At 43.8% G+C, this 20670-nt stretch overlaps 1 protein-coding gene across 1 annotated transcript in view; it reads right to left on the bottom strand.

Annotated features, from left to right (window-relative positions):
• The window catches only part of LOC141128073 (multidrug and toxin extrusion protein 2-like), a 373391-nt gene that overhangs the window by 235250 nt on the left and 117471 nt on the right, over positions 1-20670 (bottom strand). The window contains exon 4 of the mRNA XM_073615140.1: positions 7168-7316. Within this exon, the coding sequence (XP_073471241.1) occupies positions 7168-7316 (149 nt within the window). The remainder of the gene's footprint in view (positions 1-7167; positions 7317-20670) is intronic.

Genomic DNA, 20670 nt, shown 5'->3' with positions numbered 1-20670 from the left:
CAAAAGAACTCAGTATGATGTAGTGATATCCAGTGACATCAGACGCCGCTGCGGTCCACGTGCGTTCCAGCCCCTCTTCCTGTTCTAGCCTAATACATCTAGCTGACAATCACTGCCCATAGGAGATAAGGCTATTGAACCACCACTGCAACCCAGCCAGCGCAGAGACTCACCTCACAGGACTCCACGATGTGCTTCACTTCACTTACCTGGATGTAAGTGCTTTTACTTCAGTGGCGCGTCTATCTTTGTTGTACATGTTCCTGGAATTTTTGCTTCTGCTTCCCTCAAGAGGCTTGCCCTAAGTAGGGATGAGCCGAACACCCCCCCCCCGTTCGGTTTGCACCAGAACATACCGAACTAAAGTCTATCGGACACGAACATGAAAAATCAAAAGTGTTCATTTTAAAGGCTTATATGCAAGTTATTGTCATAAAAAAGTGTTTGGGGACCTGGGTCCTGCCCCAGGGGACGTGTAGCAATGCAATTTAAAAAAAAAAAAAACTCGGCAATATAGATAAAATCCATTGAAAAAAAGAGCATGGGTCCCCCCCCCCAGTCCATTACCAGGCCCTTTGGGTCTGGTATGAATATTAAGGGGAATCCTGAACCAAAATTTTTTTAAAAAATTGCGTGGGGGTCCCCCTAAAATCCATACCAGGTCCATCAGGTCTGAAATGGAAATCAAGGGGAACCCTGCGCCAAATTTTTTAAATAAATGGCGTAGTGGTCCCCCCAAAATCCATACCAGACCCTTATCCGAGCATGCAACCTGGCAGGCTGCAGGAAAAGGGGGGGGATGAGAAACCCCAAAGCACCTTGTCCCCATGTTGATGGGGACAAGGGCCTCATCCCCACAACCCTTACCTGGTGGTTGTGGGGGTATGCAGGCGGGGGGCTTATCGGAATCTGGAAGCCCCCTTTAACAAGGGGACCCCCAGATCCCGGCCTCCCCCCCATGTGAATTGGTAATGGGGTACATTGTACCTCTACCATTTCACAAAAAAAAGTGTCAAAAATGGTAAAAAAGACAAGAGACAGCTTGGGACAGCTTGTATTTAACAGCCTGCACCAGTATCACCCTATTGTAAGTAAAGTTCAGTTACTATAAGAGACAGCCTATTCTACAAAGTACAGATGTACTGGCTCAGCTTAAAGGTTCTTTTCCTGTACTGCTGTCTGCCTAATCTCACCTTTTTGTCTAAGGAGTCTGCCTGTCTGCTGATTGTTACTATTTTTGACTAAAGATGTTCTGTGCCCTATCCCCTCTCTCCCGCATTTTTCCTGTGAGAAATAAACTTCTCTTTGTTCAAGCATACAAGTGACTGGTGCCCAATTTCTATCTTGTTCATCACCCACCATGCCTAGTAACTGGCACCCTGAGGATGTATGTCAGCCCTCCCCGCCTATGAGAGTCACCACCAGGCTCCCGGAAAATGGCACAGGCGCTACAGACACTTTTATTCATCTTAGATTTATTTTACTATCCTATGTGCTTGTAATTACTCTTCCTCACCCTATTCAGTGGAAAGAAAGAAGAAAGAAGAAGGAAGAAAGGAAGAAAGGTTCACTTTCAAATACACATTTGATTCTCTGTTTAACAAGCACTTCCACAGAAACATTGCAAGTGTAATTTTATTACTGATATCAATAATGGATAAATGGACAACAGTTGTGCTATAGAGAATGTGGCAAGCAGAGTGATCATGTTACAGAAGAGGGAGTAAAACTCTACGGAGCATTGAAAAAAACAGAAAACTCAAGGAAAGATATCATATACCAAAAGCTTATCAGCTTTCACCATGATTGATATTTTGCACAAACAACAATTTTTTTGTTGTTGCAGAGTCAGAATAAATACATTTTGATTTCCCTTAAAACAGATTTCAAGTTTAGGTTTTTTTTTGTTTTAAATAACTTGTCCATCTTTAAAAATACAAAAATGCAGCTACTGTTGCAATTCTCGCGTAGTCTCCATCACTGTCCTCACAGGAACTGTGCTGCAAGCCTTTCCTTCCAATAAAGAGCAATTAACCACTCAGGTGTAGATACTCACGGGGATAACTAAAGTGTGCCGACCCCGGCTCGCCACCACATAAAACCAGGGAGAAATTGAGAGATGGCCGCACACTGGTACTGTTCAATTAAAGTCATAATGGGATACACAGCACAGGGACTTGACATACAGTTGCTGCGCAGCGTTTCACACTGAACGGTGCTTAATCATAACATAGAGGTAGTCAAGGGCACCGTCTTATATATGCCGCGTGTATAGCAGCCTACACCTGTGTTAATTAGTGCCCTTAACCCTTAAACCCCTCTTAGTAAAACATCAAAAGACAGAGAAGAGCGATAAAGAGGAGCAATAAAAGCATTTAGCACGTATATCACAAATATTAAAAAAAAAAAAAAAATAGCAAAAATCTGGACACATAATTCAACCCTAAAGTGTCCTTTAATCAAATCATACAATAAGCTTGGGAACAATGGATTCTCACTGTTAAATGCACCCATTAAAAAGTAAGACTCCATGAAAAAATGCACTACAGTATCCAGCAAGAGGGAAGTTTATTGCAATCAACCAAAATAGAACTAAGTTATTCATAAAAATGTGATATCCCAGTCATGGTTTAAGCCCTGTGGGATCTGAGTTTTTAAATAAAAGATTCAAAAAACTTCTTTCTTGCATAGAAGCTGAAAAACATAACCATCTCTTTTTGAATCTCTAACTTTTCCAATAACCTGGATCTGTACTGCCAGCAAATCTACTGCATGGCAACTGTTGAAATGTCGGGCGATATTGGTCGAAAGGTGATTCTCTATTCTATAAAAAGCTGCCTAGTTGTACACTCCATGTACTGGATCTGACAGGTTTTGCAAGTTATTAAATGAATAACATATGTAGCATCCTTTACCATAGGTAAGTAGGTTGTTAGAGTAGTTGTGTTTTATTACAGCCAGTGCAGGTAAATTTAGGCAGGCCTAGCGGTGAGCTAGGCCTGTTTGTTATGATTTTTGGGCTGGGGAGTGGTTTAGTGTAGCAGCAGGTGACTGACATGTACTTCGACTCTCTGGCGCCTCCTTTGTTTTTAGAGGGTTCTGGAAAAGAGTGGCTGGTGTGACATGGAGTGTATCTGGGAGCCCTGACCAACTAGGATTGGCAAGGGACAGGCCTGCTATATATACTCATGGTCAACCTGTTGTGGGAGGAGTTTTCGGGTGGAAGAACTGAATGATGGAGTGTTAGACTGTCGTGGCCCTGGAGGGAACCCCCTTAATGGGGGGGTGTGAACTTGTGTCTGGAGCCTCTCTCTATATTGTAATTGAGAAGTGTCCTGGAACAGGAGCAGAAGGCGGACAGTGGGGAGCACTGCCAGGTAAGTCATTCAGGAGGGATCCATGCCAGGGTCGGTGCGTGAGAAGCACAGTAAGAAGTTCTGGGAGGGACATGCTAGGATTTGATGTGAAGCCAAAGGGAGAAACTGTGGTGTCATTGAAGTCAAGTTGCTGCAGCCAGGAGAGCTGGCAGGATTTGCATTGGACTTTCTGGGATCAGTAGTCCACCAAGTTTCAGTTAGCACAAATGTCCTTTTTCATTTCTATTGGTTGCTACACCAAAGGGGACTGCAGACCCCTGCCAGCGAATGGCTATTATTGAACTGTTGGGACTTATTCAGAGTGAGGCCTAACCATGTGCTAATGGTGACCGGAATCTAGGATTGTGTAGTAGAGAAAGCAAAGTGATCTCAAGTAGTGTGCTGGAGGAGTGTGGAGCTTTAGAGACTGCCACTATAGACTCAAAACGATTGTTCAATTCATCACGATTATCTGGGCATCCCATGACCCTTTTCCTCATCCAAGTTTAATCCCCTAAATAAAAACAACAAAAACAAGCTAAAGGACTGTTCACTGTTCACTGGCAAAGAGTATCTGAAGTGAATGACTGGCCAAGCAGGGTGATGTGTGGAACTAAGACACGCAGCGACCCCACGGGGGAACCGCTACACATACTGTATGTAGTGTTACAATTAAAAGAGGTAATATTATAAACCCTGTCATTCACAGTTGAGTGAAAAGTATCACCTTTCACATGTGTCCAGGTGGGGCATGAAGAGCTACCACAGAAATAATTGCCCTTGAAGTGTAACCAGGTAGTAGATTGTTTTTTCATGGGATTAAAGAAACTAGGGAACAATGAATTTCCAAGAGTGGGAGCCTTTCTTGAGACAATATTAATACCATCCCTTAGAAGTTTAGTACATGTTTGATCTGCACATAGGATTGGTAAATATAGGTTCACAATATTCTTAATGAAGCTAAAATTCTAAACTAAATGGTGTAGAATGAGGTCATTTCCTATTATTTAATCTCATTTTATTATTTTCATACAAATTACCTGTCAACAACTTTTCTCTGTTTAGATTTGGCAATAGAGCCCTAGCTATAATCCATTTTGGATATCCCCTTTGCATGAAACACTAATATAAGGCCAAGTTTCAAAGTCCCTTTGTTTACTACAAATGTGACGAATTTGCAAGAACTGGCCAACTGGAATACCTTTTATTGTGTGTTTAGGGTGTCCTGATTGTGCTTGTATATAAGCTGTTATAAAGCTGGTGCTTACTTTTCCCATTACACCAGTCAAACATAGGTCTAGAAATAAAATATATAGTTTATCTAACTCGCCGTTGAATTGCAAGTTTTTGTTGTCATTGAGGTATTGTGAGAATGCCTCCAAGTCACCCAAAATCTTGTCAACAACAAACATTAAGTCATTGATCTAGTGAAAAAAAAAATACTCTAATAAAAGACCTAAAAAGGGATCTCCCCACCATAGATGCAGGAAAATATATCCACACTGATTCCTTTGTTAATAAGGTTTTTCAAGATAACTAACAGGTGTCAGAAAGTTGTCTCACTGCCTCCCGGTCATACATATCCACATTCATAACCACTACTAAACCATCTTTGTCTGTGTTGTGGATAACTATTGAGTTATTACTTTCTAAATCTTTTACAGCTTTCCTTTCCATCCTTGTTAAGTTATTCTGCCACGGGACTGCTAAGTTAAGTTAAGTCACTCTCCACCAATTTTTGGAATCTATCCAACTCAGAACTTCTGGAATTTACAGAATAGAAATCTGATTGATTTCTGGAAGGAATAAACTTCACAGACCTGAAACCCATACCAAAGCGATCCCTCCCTCCCTTGCCAAATCCACTAACTCTTTTATAGCACATACTTCTCTAAAAGGGTATTCAGCAGAGGGAGAGTGAAGATCACGTGAATCAGGACTTGATTTGTGCTCACATTAATTACCCTCTTTTACTGCAAAAAAAAAAAAAAAAAAAAAAAAAAAATTATATATATTTATGATTGTAATATTCCTAATAAACCTGTCGATATGCAAACAGTTTCTGTTGGCACAAATTGAGTCCCTTGGCTAACAGGGATTCCTCTTCAGCTGTCAAAAGTCTCTTTGAAAGGTTCAGTACATTGGAAATACCTGTTACATTTTGCAGGATTGTATCAGAAGCGAGTATCAGCCTCCACCTGCGGTTCCATCTCCATCTGTTCCTTCTCCATGTTTTTCTGTGTTCTTGTTGTGGGCTTTCTCGTGAAGCTTGAGCCTTTGGTTCACATTTTATGAAGAAACAGGTGTACTGGCTTCATTTTGTTGTCTGGAAGAAGATGCTTGTGTGGACTAGTGATCCGAGTCAGAAACCGCCATTGTATCATCCATATATTCTGCTTCGGTGTCAGAGAAGCTGACATGTTTGCCACCTGGATAAGATGGATTACCCCAAGATCGCCATTGTATCCAAATATAGATGAAATTAGTATCATAATCAAGTTTTTCACATAACATCTTTTTCATATTTTACCTTCAATAATATCCCTTTCTAGTCGATCTAACTTCTAGTTTAGACGTTTGTCCAAGTAAATTAAATAGGTAGAGGTCTAATATCCTCTTGTAGGATGGAAATTTCTCTTTGCAATTGTTCCATCTCTTTGGTTTTCAAAAGAACAATAATGTTCATTAAAGCAAATGAGCAAGCTGAAGGAGTGTCCATCCATTGCTTCTTGAGGTCATCATATAACTCAAATGTGGGGAGTTTTTTTTATTTGTAACCCTCTTGGTATTCGTTCAAGAGACAAATTTTCCGATAAGGAACTGGAGTCCAAGTAAGCTTTAATCTCCTTAATCAAATTTTTCTCTACTTTGCAGGAAAAGCAGTTTAACTGAGCTTGTAGTTTCAACTTTATTGCTATTTAGCATTTTGTGTGCATTAATCCTAAGCGGATTGTCTCTTAGCAATCTAAACATGTGGCTGGTGTCCTGAGTTCTGTTGTCCGGCATGGTTCAGTAACAAAAATGTGCCTTTGTGGTTGCCTCACTGGGCAGGAATGTAAGCGATAGCTCAATCCAATAAAGAGCAATATAGTGCTCAGGTGTAGATACTAACGGGGATAACAGAGAGGTGCCAACCCTGGCTTGCCATCGCATAAAACCAGGGAGAAAATGAGAGATGGCCACACACTGCTGGTACCGTTCAATAAAAGTCCTTTTATGGCTCCATAATGGGACACACAGCACAGGAACTTGACATACAGTTGATGCGTTTCACACTGAAAAGTGCTTAATCATAACAACGTGTATAGCAGCCTACACCAGCCTACACCTGTGTTAATTAGTGCCCTTAACCCCCCCATAAAGAAGATCAATAAAAGCATTTAGCACAAATATTAGAAAAGATCTGGATACATAATTCAACCCTGACTATCAAAATAGTAAAACCAAATTATACAATAAAGCATTAAATCAATAAACTCGGTGATGGTGCCCTTGACTACCTCTATGTTATGAATGAACATTTGTCAGTAAGCCTCTCCTTGCAGCTTCATTCAACCCACTTTCTGGGAGCCCAGGTAGTTATAGACACACCCCTTTTGAGCGTTTCATCATGTTGGCCTAGATACTGACATCATAACATCAGCACCTCTCTGCAATATGAAGACCCACCATCATCAAAAAGAAAAGTGGATTCTGCCTCAATCCCCCAGGATAAAAATGTTAATGCAATAAACAAGCACATACATCATTTTACCAATGCAATAATTTTTTTCACATATTTTTTGTTAAAGAAGAAGGAGATACCACTAACCTGGCAATATCTGGGTTTTGTTTGCACAATAGCAGTGCCTGCTCTGTATTAATAAAAAATGCCCAACAGGGGAAGCAGCACAACATTAGAATAAGAATTCCTCTTTGCAGGATTGTTCCCACTCGCTTCACATTCTTGCTGCCATATGTCTAAAAGAATGAGAATATTCATACACAAATATAATTATCTCAGTTACTAATATTTTACCTAAGAAATGGAAGTTGTAGATGTTGATGCAAAATTCTAAGCAAAGATAATTTCCATAATTTTCTTTTACTGATGCCTGTCCATGGCAGTATATGTATGGTTGTTGCACTTGCTGGCAAGCCCCCATTTAACCCACAGGATCAGTTATAACTCTATAAACATTTAGTTTCACCATTCTCATAAATAGCTTCAAGACTAGGGAGGGACCATATGCTGCCATGGATAGGCACCAGGAAAGGAAAATTACAGAAATGTAAGAATACAGTTTTCTGATCTCCTGGTGCTTTCATGGCAGCATATGAATGGTTAATAACCCATTACACAAGGGGATAATGCTTGCAAGAAAGATATTAAATAAAACCAGGATACAAATAATTCAGGGATGCAAGGATGAGAAACAGATAGATTGTTCCCTCTGTGCAGAGCCCTGTATTGATTGTTAACACAGGGCTCTGGTCTATGATTGGTCCCAGCCGATCAGCAGGTCCCAGCCATAAATTATTGGGTGTCAGCGGGGGTGGGGCATGCAAGCACGTCATAAGCTAGGAAACAGGCAGTGATGTACCAGTACATGGCCTTGCCTGTGCAGGCTGTCTGTCTGCAGTACAATGCAGGTGGGTGGTCCATAAGTGGTTAATATAAGCTGCCCAGAATGCAGAAACACTTTAGTAGAATGGTTTGTCAAAACTTGAGGATTTGATGTGCCACTAGCTCTGTATGATCTGTAGATCAGCTTGACTAGGGGTCCTAAAACTTTTTAAACAGGGGGCCAGTTCACGGTCCCTCAGACTGTTGGTGGGCCGGACTATAGTTTAAAGAAATATGAACAAATTCCTATGCACACATCTTATTTGTAGTGTAAAAACAAGAACAATACAATATTTAAAATAAAGAACAATTTTAATCAATATAAACTTGTTAGTATTTCACAGGCTCCCCTCATCACAGAACCCCTCCCCATCAGAGATCCCTCCCCCATCACAGCATCCCCCCCCATCCTTATCACAGACTCCTCTCCATCACAGATCCTCCATCACAGAATCCCCTCATAAAAAAGCTCCCATATCTAGTCCCCACCATCGCAAAGCCCCCCCATCACAAAGACTCCCAACACAAACTCCTCTCCATCACAAAGCCCCCATAACAGACCTCCCCATAACAGATCCCCCCAAACAGACAGACTCCCCCCATCAATATTACACTGCCACCCCTTCTATAACATCACAGCACTCCCCCTCCCCTCTGCTACCTTAATCACACAAGACGTGAGGCATGGCAGGTCCGGACAAAGGGCGGGACTTTGTAATTGAAAGGCAGGTGATTGATTGCTGGGACCCGCTGCCCAGTAAATCAATCACCCACTTCTTAACTCAAAAGGTCCCACCCTTTGTCTGGACCTGTTTCTCGTTGTGTGATAAAGTTAGCAGAGGGGAGGGGGATTGCTGCGATGTTAAAGGGGCAGTTCGCGGGCTGGGTAAATCACTCTGGCGGGCTGTAGTTTGAGGACCCCTGAGCTTGACTATACAGCATGTGGTAGCTTGTGAAGAGGCCATTTGTTCTATCCTTGGTTTCACTCGCAATAACGAACAACCTGCAACCCTTTCTAGGGTGTTGAATCAGAGGAAAGTAATGTTCCAGAGATCTTAAAATGTCCAATTCATGAAAGATCTCTGCATCCTGATCTTCAGCAAAGGCAGGAAACACCCATTCCTGATTGAAATGAAATACAGACAGGAAGCAAATTGTTAGTTATAAAAGGCCCATCTCTGGCAAATTAAGAGACTGACTCTTCTTGCTTATGAAATTCCTTGATTTGTAGACTACCTGAAAATCCTGCAATGTTGGAATGTAGAACGCTTTGAGATAGGTTGAATTGTCTTGGAACCAAGCCAGAATTGGTCTCACCTCTTTGAGTAGTGTATAACTGTGTGTCCCCTGCTATTTTGCACATAGGTTGATGAGGCCCAATTATTCTTTTATTAAGGGTGACCAATTTGTGGGTTATTAATGGAGAAAGATTTAAAGCATTTATTAACTCAAAAAAAATGCATCCTGTTCCCTTAAAGCATGAATAACAGCACAGTGCTTGTGCTGTGTATTTTGGCCCCCTGTATCACCTGAAATACCTGGCTGATCCTGCCAGTTTCTACCCTCCCCTCTGTACGCTGACCATGATGTATCAGGGCTGCTGAGTCCAGACACTGGTCAGTGTATGTGCTTCCATCATACGCAGCTATCTGCAGTTCTCCTGTCTCCCTCTGTCCTCCTCCCCCCCTCCCTGCATGTCAGCTCTCACTAGCGCTGCTCTGCTCCTCTCCCCACTGCTTCAAAATTAACTAATCATTACATCATCCCTTCTGTGACATAAAAAGCCCAGTCCCAGTGCCTGTGCTTTATTAAAAAAAAGCCATTTTCTACCTGTTTTAACAGTGTCTTCCAGCAATCACATGACTTCAGGCTCTCTGCTCCTCTCCGCCTCCCTGGCTAACATCAGCAGGGGAATCTTGGCCCAGCCCACTGGAGATATCAGATGGGGAATGCTGAGAGCCTAGAGTCATGTGATCGCTGGAACACACTGTTAAAACAGGTAGAAATTGGATTTTTTTAAAAATAAAGCACAGTCACTAGGATACAGGTTTTTATATTACAGAGGGGATGATTTTATGATCAGTTAGTGGCTTAACCACTTCAATACCAGGCACTTCCCCCCCTTCCTGCCCAGGACAATTTTTAGCTTTCAGCGCTGTTGCACTTTAAATGACAATTGCGTGGTCATGCAACACTGTACCCAAACTAAATGTTTATCATTTTCTTCCCACAAATAGAGCTTTCTTTTGGTGGTATTTGATCACCTCTGCAGTTTTTAATTTTTGCGCTATAAACGAAAAAGAGTGACAATTTTGAAAAAGAAAACTAATGGACACTGATAGGTGGCACTGGATAGGCAGCACTGATGAGGAGCTAGTGACAGGCTTTACTGAGTGGCACTGATTGGCACTTTAATGGTGCACTGACAAGCATCACTTTTTTGGGCACTGCTGTGGGCACTGATCTGTACTTTCATGGGCACTGACAGGCTTTATAGAGGGGGACAGGCTGACAGGTGATGGGCATTGATTGGCAGCTGATGGGCACCTTTTGATGGGGGCTGTGCTGACAATCAATGTGCTGATTATCAGCACAGACCAGGATGTGCCGGTAAACGGCTTTCCTCGGTTCACGCTGACAGGGAGAGCCAATCGGCAGCTCTCCCTGTCAGCGTGAACCGAGGAAAGCTGTTTACCGGCACATCCTGGTTCACGCGATGATCAACTGTGATTGGTCACAGCTGATCACGTGGTATGAAGCCTCTCTCAGAGGCTTCATACCACGATCGGAATTGCGGTGTGTCAGATTGACACACAACACCTCCGATCGCCGCGTTGCGCGCCCCCGTGGGCGCGCACCAGCTCAGTTATCCTGATCACGTCATATGATGTCCAATCAGGATAACTAAACCAATTTGCCACCGTCATTTTGCTATACGGCGGGCGGCAAGTGGTTTTAACAACCACTTTAATGCCATCCAAGCAGCTCTGAGTTATGAGAAATTGGACATAATGCCCCCTGTAAATACGTTACCTGCCTTGGTTCATCACATCCTGCAATAAGGGCCTCGACAGGAATGACTCTCATCAGATGTTACAATGGTCCATGGCATCAGACCTAATGGGCAGTGGTACTAGAGATTCAGCGCCTTCATCCACCACCATTGACTAGACTGCATAATGGGTAATATCTGGATCAACTGTGGCATGGATCATTTCTTCCACTAGTGTAAAAACTTTTGGAAAAGTCTTAGTTGCCCATCTTATTATTGGAATACATAATGAGTAGGGATGAGCCGAACACCCCCCCAACATGGTTCGCACCAGAACTTGCAAACAGACAAAAACTTTGTGCGAACATGCGAGCACCATTAACCACCTTGCACCCGCCAACTGTCAAATGATGGCCAGGCGGTGCAGCTCTCGTTCTGGGCGGGCGTCTCTCTCGCATGCCCCTGGAGTTAGACACACCGCTACACCGATCTCGATAAAAAGCCTCTGATGGAGGCTCTTTACCACGTGATCAGCCATGTCCAATCACGGCTGATCACGATGTAAACAGGAAGAGCCGTTGATTGGCTTTTCCTCACTCTCGCCTGACAGACGCGATTAGAGGAGAGCCGATCGGCTGCTCTCCTGACAGGGGGGTCTGTGCTGATTGTTTATTAGCACAGCCCCCCTCGGATGCCCGCCCAGGACCACCAGGATGCCGCCAGGACCACCAGGGATTGGCACCACCCTGGACCACCAGGTATGCCACCCTAGACCACCAGGGAAATGACAATCAGTGCCCAGACAGCTGCTTATCAGTGCCCAGGCGGCTGCCAATCAGTGCCCATCCCAAATGCCTGCCAGTGCAAGTGCAATCAGTGATGCCTATCAATGCCATCTATCAGTAGCGCATATCAGTGCCCAGCAGTGCCGCCTATCATTGCCCAGCAGTGCCACCTATCAGTGCCCAGCAGTGCCGCCCATCATTGCCACCCATAAGTACCCAGTGTCACCTATCAGTGCCCATCAGTGCTACACATGAGTGCCCATAAGTGCCACCTATCAATGCCCATCAGTGCTGCATATCAGTGCCACTCATCAGTGCCACCTACCAGTGCCCATCAGTACCGTCTATCAGTGCCCATCGTCAGTGCCCATCAGTGCCACCTCATTGATGCCACCTCATCGATGCCACCTTATCAGTGCCCATCAGTGCTGCCTTATCAGTGCCCATCAGTTAGCAAAACACGGCTGTAATGTATTGCCAGATGCCGGCAATATACATGAAAAATCATTAAAAAAACAGCGTGGGTCCCCCCCCCCCCGCCCATACCAGGCCCTTCGGGTCTAGTATGGATACTAAGGGGAACTCAATGATATATTTTTTCTTTAAATGGCATAGGGGTCCCCCAAAATCCCAAAGGGCCTGGTATGGATGGGGGAAGCCATGCCATTTTTTCTTAATTCTGTCATAGGGCCCTTAATCCCCTTAATCACATCAATACACTATTTTATAAATTGTACACTGTACTATATACCCTGCACTGTATTATATATATATATACACTACACTGACTGCACTATATACTCTGAACTGCAGTATTTATAATATAAGGACTGCACTATATACTCTGCTGAAAAACTGGGCCCCAGGTGTTGGTAGTTCCAGAACACGGTAACGCCTCACAGTTACTCTTGTTGGGCGCAGGAATGGGCCCTGCTGTTAAATATTATTTCAAAAATTGTAATTACATGCCCCTGTTAAACAGCAACATGGGACATGGGTCAAGTGTTCTTGTCGGAGGGCGGAGAGAAGGTTGGTGCCATTGTCGCATACAACCATTCCTGGCTGAAGCTGGTGTGGCGTCAATCACCTCTAAGCCTGCCACTGCAGAGCTGAGAGAATCTATGCCCCAGTGTGGCTCCTGTCCCCTAGGCAGACCAACTCAAGAGCCGCATAACATCTTTTTGCCTGACTGCTTACGTAGCCCCTTGAGCATTTAGGGAGCACTGCTGGTTTAGAGGACAATTCTGCAGAAGAGGCCATAGAGGAAGAAGAAGAGGAGGGAGGGGAGCATACAGATGTTGTGGCATAATCACCAATAGCTTTTTGCGGGCATGGTGGCGGAACAAGCTCCAACACTGAACCCTGTCCTGCATCGTTGCCAGCTGCCAGCAGAGTTACCCAGTGCGCCATAAAGGAAAGGTAACATCCCTGCCCATGCCTGCTGGACCATGAGTCAGCAGTAATATGAACCTTACTGCTGACGAGTAACTTGGAACCAGTAACTTGACTGTCCAATGAGGCCAAAACATTGCCTTCCACATGGCAGTAGAGAGCCAGAATGGCCTTACGTGAAAAGAAATGGCCTTTTGGAACCTGCCACTGTGGTACAGCACATTCCACAAATTCACAAAAGAGTCTACTAGCTGAAAAGGCAGCAGTTGCAGTGCTAGCAATTTGGCCAAGCTAGCATTTAGATGCTGAGCATGTGGACGGCTGGGACCGAATTTTTTTTTTAGGGTTCAGCATCTGGGGTAGGGAAATTTGCCTGCTGAAATTAACTGGTGATATACTGCTAGCAGATTGGGACACACATTGCTATACCTTCATTCCTCTCAGTGCAGGTTTTTGAGAGGACTGGAGGTATAGTAGGGTTTGAGATCCCAGAGGGGGAGCAAGGAGATGTTTGCCTTTTTCTATGATGTGGGTCTTTTAGGTGCTGCTGCCAACAGACTGCACGGCAGGTCATCATATGTCTGGTCAAGCATGTGGTGCCCAAGCGGCTGCTGTTCTGGCCACACTTGATCCGCTTTAGATATAGGTTGCAAACAGCAACGGTGTGATCTGCTGCACACGTGTCGAAAAAGGCCAACACCAAGGAAATTTTAAAATTTAGCAGGGAGTCAGCAACGCCCTGCACCTGAGGAGCTCTGGGTTGTGATGCAATAGGGTGGCTGCCCTTAAGCTGATCCCTGGAGTACATTCTGCCTCATTGGAGTTGTGACTCCTCTCCCTCATTTTTCTGCTCTTTTCTCTCAGGCACCCAAGTACAGTCAGTAACCTCATCATCCCCTACCTACTGGGAGCAAACTTGGCAGTATGCTGCAGCTTGGGGAACATGACTGCCAGTTTCTTGTCCTTCTGTGGCACCCCCTCTCTCTAGGCTCACGTTATTCCCTTCCTTCACCTGGAAACCAACATCAGAGCCTTCAAATTGCTGTGCATTCTTCCACAGCATGCAACAGACACTGGTCGAATAATTCTGGGGACTCCTCCATGCATTATGGTGGGGCTATGGAAAGAGCAACTGTGGACAAGGGTCTGGTGGAATAGGCCGCATTGGCAGCTGCATTGGAAAGCAAACTACTGGGTAACAGAGGATGAGGAGAGTGAAGACGGCTTTGTTATCCACTCTACCAACTCTTCTGCATGTTGTGGCTCAAAAAAAAAAAAAAAGGACAAGCGTGCCCCAGGATCACCTGCAGAGGATGCACCATGTCCACGACCACCACTGTTGACTGTAGACACAGGGCTGCTTGCCCTCTTTTAGTAGCCTGTGAGCGTCTGCCTCTCCTTGGTGGCCTTCCGGACATGATGGGGATTTTTTCTTTTCACAGCACACTACACTGTATTATATACTGTGTACACTGCCTGCACTGTATTATAAACTGTACACCATCAAATGCAGTGTATATTTAGACTGAATGCAGAGTGTTTGTGTGTGATAGAGATATATAGAGATATATATATATATTTATTAGAGAGAGATTATACATACCGTATATACTTGAGTATAAGCCAAGTTTTTTTTCAGCCCATTTTTTAGGCTGAAAAACCCCCCCTCGGCTTATACTCGAGTGAGCCGTACCTTCCATTACTAAAACAGCGTTAGTTAACAAAGCCCTGCCTCCTCCTCGTCTGCAATAGAGGAACGCTGATACAATGCCGGGAAACTGTATCAGCATTCACAAGATGAGGAGGAGGCGGGGCTTTGTTACGATGGATGGCTGAACAGACTGCATAACACAGTGGGAGACACATGCTGTTTTAGTAATGAAAGGTACAGCTGCAGTGAGAGACTACAGATGGGCACAGCGAGACTACAGATGGGCACATTTAGACTGCAAATGGTCACAGTGAGACTGCAAATGGGCACAATTAGACTGCAAATGGGCACAGTGAGGCTGCAGATGGGCATTGTTTATCCAGTAGCTGCTGCATTTTCCCACCCTAGGCTTATACTCGAGTCAATATGTTTTCCCAGTTTTTTGTGGTAAATATAGGTGCCTTGGCTTATATTCGGGTCAGCCTATACTCGAATATATATATATATATATATATATATATATATATATATATATATATATATATATATATATATAATTTTGGAGGAGAACCGCACTTTACGTTCAGTTCATCTATGTGTTCTGACTGATCTTAGGAAGGGCGTGAGCAAACCAGCCCGAAACGTAATCATTGTCTGAACTAATGATCTTAACTATTCTGTCTTGAATGACTTTGTTTGCTTTGTAATCTTTTTACAAAGACTTGATGGAATAAAGCAACAGAATTTTTAAGTGCATCAACCTCTCGAACAATATATATATATATATATATATATATATATATATATATATATATATATATATATATATATATATATATATATATATATATATAGCACTGATCTGCCCAAGCCCCCTCAAGCCTCCCTAACCTTTCTCTTACTTTGCAGGTGTGAGCGGGCAGAATCAAAAATACTTTAGGTTCTGGGGCTAATGCCTGAGATTTTGATCTTGCTGGCTTAAAAGGGTATAAGATACTTGCCATCCTCATCTAAACTCCTTCCTAGGGCAGTGGGATCTAGAATCTATTTCTCAACCGGCCTTAACTTCGCTTTCTTCCTCTGTCTCCTGAGATGAGACTGCTCTTTTCCCCTTTCACTCTCATAATGGCATCCAGTCTTTCTCCAAAGAATGTCTTGCCATCAAAAAGGGTCCTGCACCACTTAGATGATGGTTTTGTCACCCATGCCTTAAGGCAAAATGTTCTCAGATTATATAGTGTATAGTCAGTAGGGATGGGCGAACGGTTCGGCCCGAACACAAGTACGAACTTTGGTTGTTCTGCGATCAACGAACATTATGCGGTGTTCGCGGCAAATTCGAAAGCCGCGGAACCCCGTTAAAGTCTATGGGACACTAACATCAAAAAAACCAAAAGTGCTCATTTTAAAGGCTTATATGCAAGTTATTGCCATAAAAAGTGTTTGGGTCCTGCCCCAGGGGACATATATCAATGCAAAAAAAAGTTTTAAAAACGGCCATTTTTTGGGAGCAGTGATTTTAATAATGCTTAAAGTGAAACAATACAAATGAAATATTCCTTTAAATATTGTGCCTGGGAGGTGTCTATAGTATGCCTGTAAAGTGGCACAGTTTTCCTGTGTTTAGAACAATACCACAGCAAAATGACATTTCTAAAGAAAAAAGTAATTTAAAACTGATCGAGGCTGTAATGAATTGTCGGATCTCGGCAATATAGATAAAACTCATTGAAAAAAAAAACTTCATGGGTTCCCCCCAGTCTGTTACCATACCCTTTGGGTCTGGTATAAATATTAAGGGGAACCCCGAAGCAAACAAAAAAAAAAAATTGCACAAGGGTCCCCCCAAAATCAATACCAGAGCCTTATCTGAGGACGCAACTTGACGGGCCGCAGGAAAAGAGTGGGGGACAAGAGAGCGCCCCCCACTCCTGAACTGTACCAGGCCACATGCCCTTAACATGGGGAGGGTGCTTTGGAGAAGCCCCCAAAGCACCTTGTCCTCATATTGATGTGGACAAGGGCCTCATCCCCACAACCCTTGCCCGCTGGTTGTGGGGGTCTGCAGGCGGGGGGGCTTATCGGAATCTGGAAGCCCCCTTTAACAAGGGGACCCCCAGATCCCGGCCTCCTCCCCTATGTGAATTATTAAAAAAAGTGCCACTTGTCACAGGAATTGCACTAACCTGCCCCACATCCCTAAATGGCAACAAATTGAAAAGAAAGAATTTTCCTCTAAGTGGGACTTTGGATAGGGCAGATGGCAAATGAAGTATGGAAAAAGTGTAAAAAAAAATATAAATTTATTAAGGAAAAATATTTAAAACAATGAGCACATAAACAATATACAAAACAATATCAAAATGGTATTCTGGAGATGAGTGATCATACAATACAGTGCAATTTGTACAAACAATAACCGCAAAGGTCTGTTGAGTTAGAGGTAAACACAACAGAAATACCCAACGCGTTAGGAAATTTGCCTGGGTTGCTATTTCTTCATCGGGGATATGTGATTTGTCGCAGAACGTGAAAACATCTGCAAATAAATAAATAAGCACAGATTCAATACATATCAATAGATGTACAATGAAAACGCAGCTTAAAAAGTAAACACGCAGCACACTTTGATTTATATATGAATATTTAAAGACTAACCGTACAAACTGTATGGCTCTTGGGATTATCTCATATCCAAAATGTTAAAACTGTGTTGCAGCTGTTGGTCCAAAAGGCCCTCGACCTGGTAAGGTGGATCAGTACATCACCACAAGGTGGCAGGTCCCATGGCAGCAGGGAGGGGAAAAGGACAGAGGTCCCACACAGAGGACAACCCGATATGGCCCTCCGAAATAAACCCCTTTCTGTGAATTTATAAGTAAAAAAGGGGAAAAGAGGGACAGAGTTATCCAACTGGTACATGAAACTCATACCGACCACAACAACACCCAACTATATATGGATAGCTCCTGGGTCCTATCTAACCAGCAATATTAGTATATATGTGTATATAACAATCATATGTTTTGCTGAACGGCAGGGAAAGAAACCAAAAAAGTTCACTGGAAGAAGAGCCCACAATGAAGAGGGGGAGGGGTTACCTTCTGTCAATGACAGATTGGAAGCCTAAGTCCCATATTTATAGAGCACTGAAATAGATCCCCCAACAAAGACAAACCAAGACATGCATCTAAACATATGAACTTGTGGGGAAAAAGGTTGAGTGGATGGTATCTACCTTGCCAAAAGGGAGCCGAGGAGAGTGGCGGAGAGTAGGGATGAGCTTCGTGTTCGAGTCGAACATCGGCTGTTCGATCGTTTGTCAAATTGCGAACGATATGGGCCATTCGTGCCAAATTTGTGTGGCGCGTCACGGCCCATAATTCACTGCGGCATCGCTGTGCATTACTGGCTGATGATTGGCCAAGCATGCACTATGACGCATGCTTGGCCAATCACAGCGCCGTCGGTAGAGAGAGGGGTGGCTTTGGCCAATTATGGCTCAGGGGGTTTAGAACATGCCCAACACTATATAAGGCCGCCTGCACGGCGGCCCTGTGTAGTGTGTTCCGGCGTGCTTAGAGAGCGAGAGAGACATTTCATTGAGTTAGCTAGATTAGGCAGGACAGTCAGTGAGTTAGCTGCACTTATGGTGTATTGTGTATATATATGCATCCCAGGTGTTGCATGTATATATATATATATATATATATATATATACTGTATTCAGTTTAGCTAAATCCGTTCCTGTTATCTTCCTACTGACAGGCAGGCTTGTCTTGTTACAGTATTTACAGCTACCTGAAGAAAATTGCTGGTGTTCTTTTGATCCTATTAGTACACCAGTCAGTCAGCTAGACTATTTACAGTTAGTGTAGTGCGTCCTCCTCACAGTGTTCAGTTAAAGCTACAAGTTAGTTTAGTGTGACCTCTGCACAGTGCTCAGCTAAAACTACAAGTTAGTGTAGTGCGTCCTCCTCACAGTGTTCAGCTAAAGCTACAAGTTAGTGTAGTGTGTCCTCCTCACAGTGTTTAGCTAAAACTACAAGTTAGTGTAGTGCGACCTCTGCACAGTGTTCAGCTAAAGCTACAAGTTAGTGTAGTGCGTCCTCCTCACAGTGTTCAGCTAAACCTACAAGTTATTTTTTTGCGAGCTCTGCACAGTGTTCAGCTAAAGCTACCTGTAGAAGGTTCTTGGTGTTTTCCTGATCCTATCACTACCGCAGGCAGCTAAATAAGCTACAAGTTATTTTTTGGCGAGCTCTGCACAGTGTTCACCTAAAGCTACCTGTAGAAGGTTGGTGGTGTTTTCCTGATCCTATCACTACTGCAGGCAGCTAAATAAACTACAAGTTAGTGTAGTGCGAGCTCTGCACAGTGTTCACCTAAAGCTACCTGTAGAAGGTTGGTGGTGTTTTCCTGATCCTATCACTACCGCGGGCAGCTAAATAAGCTACAAGTTAGTGTAGTGCGAGCTCTGCACAGTGTTCACCTAAAGCTTCCTGTAGAAGGTTGGTGGTGTTTTCCTGATCCAATCACTATCACAGGCAGCTAAATAAGATACAAGTTCTTTTTTGGCGAGCTCTGCACAGTGTTCACCTAAAGCTACCTGTAGAAGGTTGGTGGTGTTTTTCCTGATCCTATCACTACCGCAGGCAGCTAAATAAGCTACAAGTTAGTGTAGTGCGAGCTCTGCACAGTGTTCACCTAAAGCTATCTGTAGAAGGTTGGTGGTGTTTTCCTGATCCTATTACTACCGCAGGCAGCTAAATAAGCTACAAGTTAGTGTAGTGCGAGCTCTGCACAGTGTTCACCTAAAGCTACCTGTAGAAGGTTGGTGGTGTTTTCCTGATCCTATTACTACCACAGGCAGCTAAATAAGCTACAAATTAGTGTAGTGCGAGCTCTGCACAGTGTTCACCTAAAGCTACCTGTAGAAGGTTGGTGGTGTTTTCCTGATCCTATTACTACCGCAGGCAGCTAAATAAGCTACAAATTAGTGTAGTGCGAGCTCTGCACAGTGTTCACCTAAAGCTACCTGTAGAAGGTTGGTGGTGTTTTCCTGATCCTATTACTACCGCAGGCAGCTAAATAAGCTACAAGTTAGTGTAGTGTGAGCTCTGCACAGTGTTCACCTAAAGCTACCTGTAGAAGGTTGGTGGTGTTTTCCTGATCCTATCACTACCGCAGGCAGCTAAATAAGCTACAAGTTATTTTTTGGCGAGCTCTGCACAGTGTTCACCTAAAGCTACCTGTAGAAGGTTGGTGGTGTTCTTATACTACAGGCAGGCAGTTTATTTTGCTAGCTGCAGTATCAGTACATACACATACACACACACATATATATATATATATCCCAGCTTAGTGCAGCTACAGGCCATTAGTATGTCTGGAAGGCCAACAAGGAGAGGCAGACAGTCACAAGCCAATAAAAGAGGGCAAGCAGGCTCTGTGTCTAGAGGAAACAGTGCTGGTCGTGGAGACGGTGCATCCTCATCAGCACGTGGCCGTGGGACACGCTTGGCCTTTTTTTCGGAAGCTGGCCGTGTTGAGCCACAACATGCGGAAGACTTGGTCGAGTGGATGACCAAGCCGTCCTCATCCTCTCTCTCCCATGCTCAGGGTACTTTGTCTGGCAAAGCAGCGGCCTCTTCCCTTGGCTCAATGTCATCGGTGACTCCTTCCCTAGCCCCACCATGTCCTCCTGAGGAGTTCCTTGAACTGTTTGACCACGGTGTTGGGTACATGCTCCAGGAGGATGCCCAGCGTTTGGAAGGCTCTGATGATGATACTGAGCTAGATGAAGGCAGTAATGTGAGCACGGACAGAGGGAGTGCCCAAGAAGGACAGCAATCTGGCAGTCATGCTCCCCCTGCTAAAGCATACTG

The sequence above is a fragment of the Aquarana catesbeiana genome, linkage group LG02 (assembly GCF_042186555.1).
Source record: "Aquarana catesbeiana isolate 2022-GZ linkage group LG02, ASM4218655v1, whole genome shotgun sequence".
NCBI classification, from domain to species: domain Eukaryota; kingdom Metazoa; phylum Chordata; class Amphibia; order Anura; family Ranidae; genus Aquarana; species Aquarana catesbeiana.
Note: the sequence above shows the minus strand (reverse complement) of the source record. Positions and strands in the feature narration are given on the sequence as shown.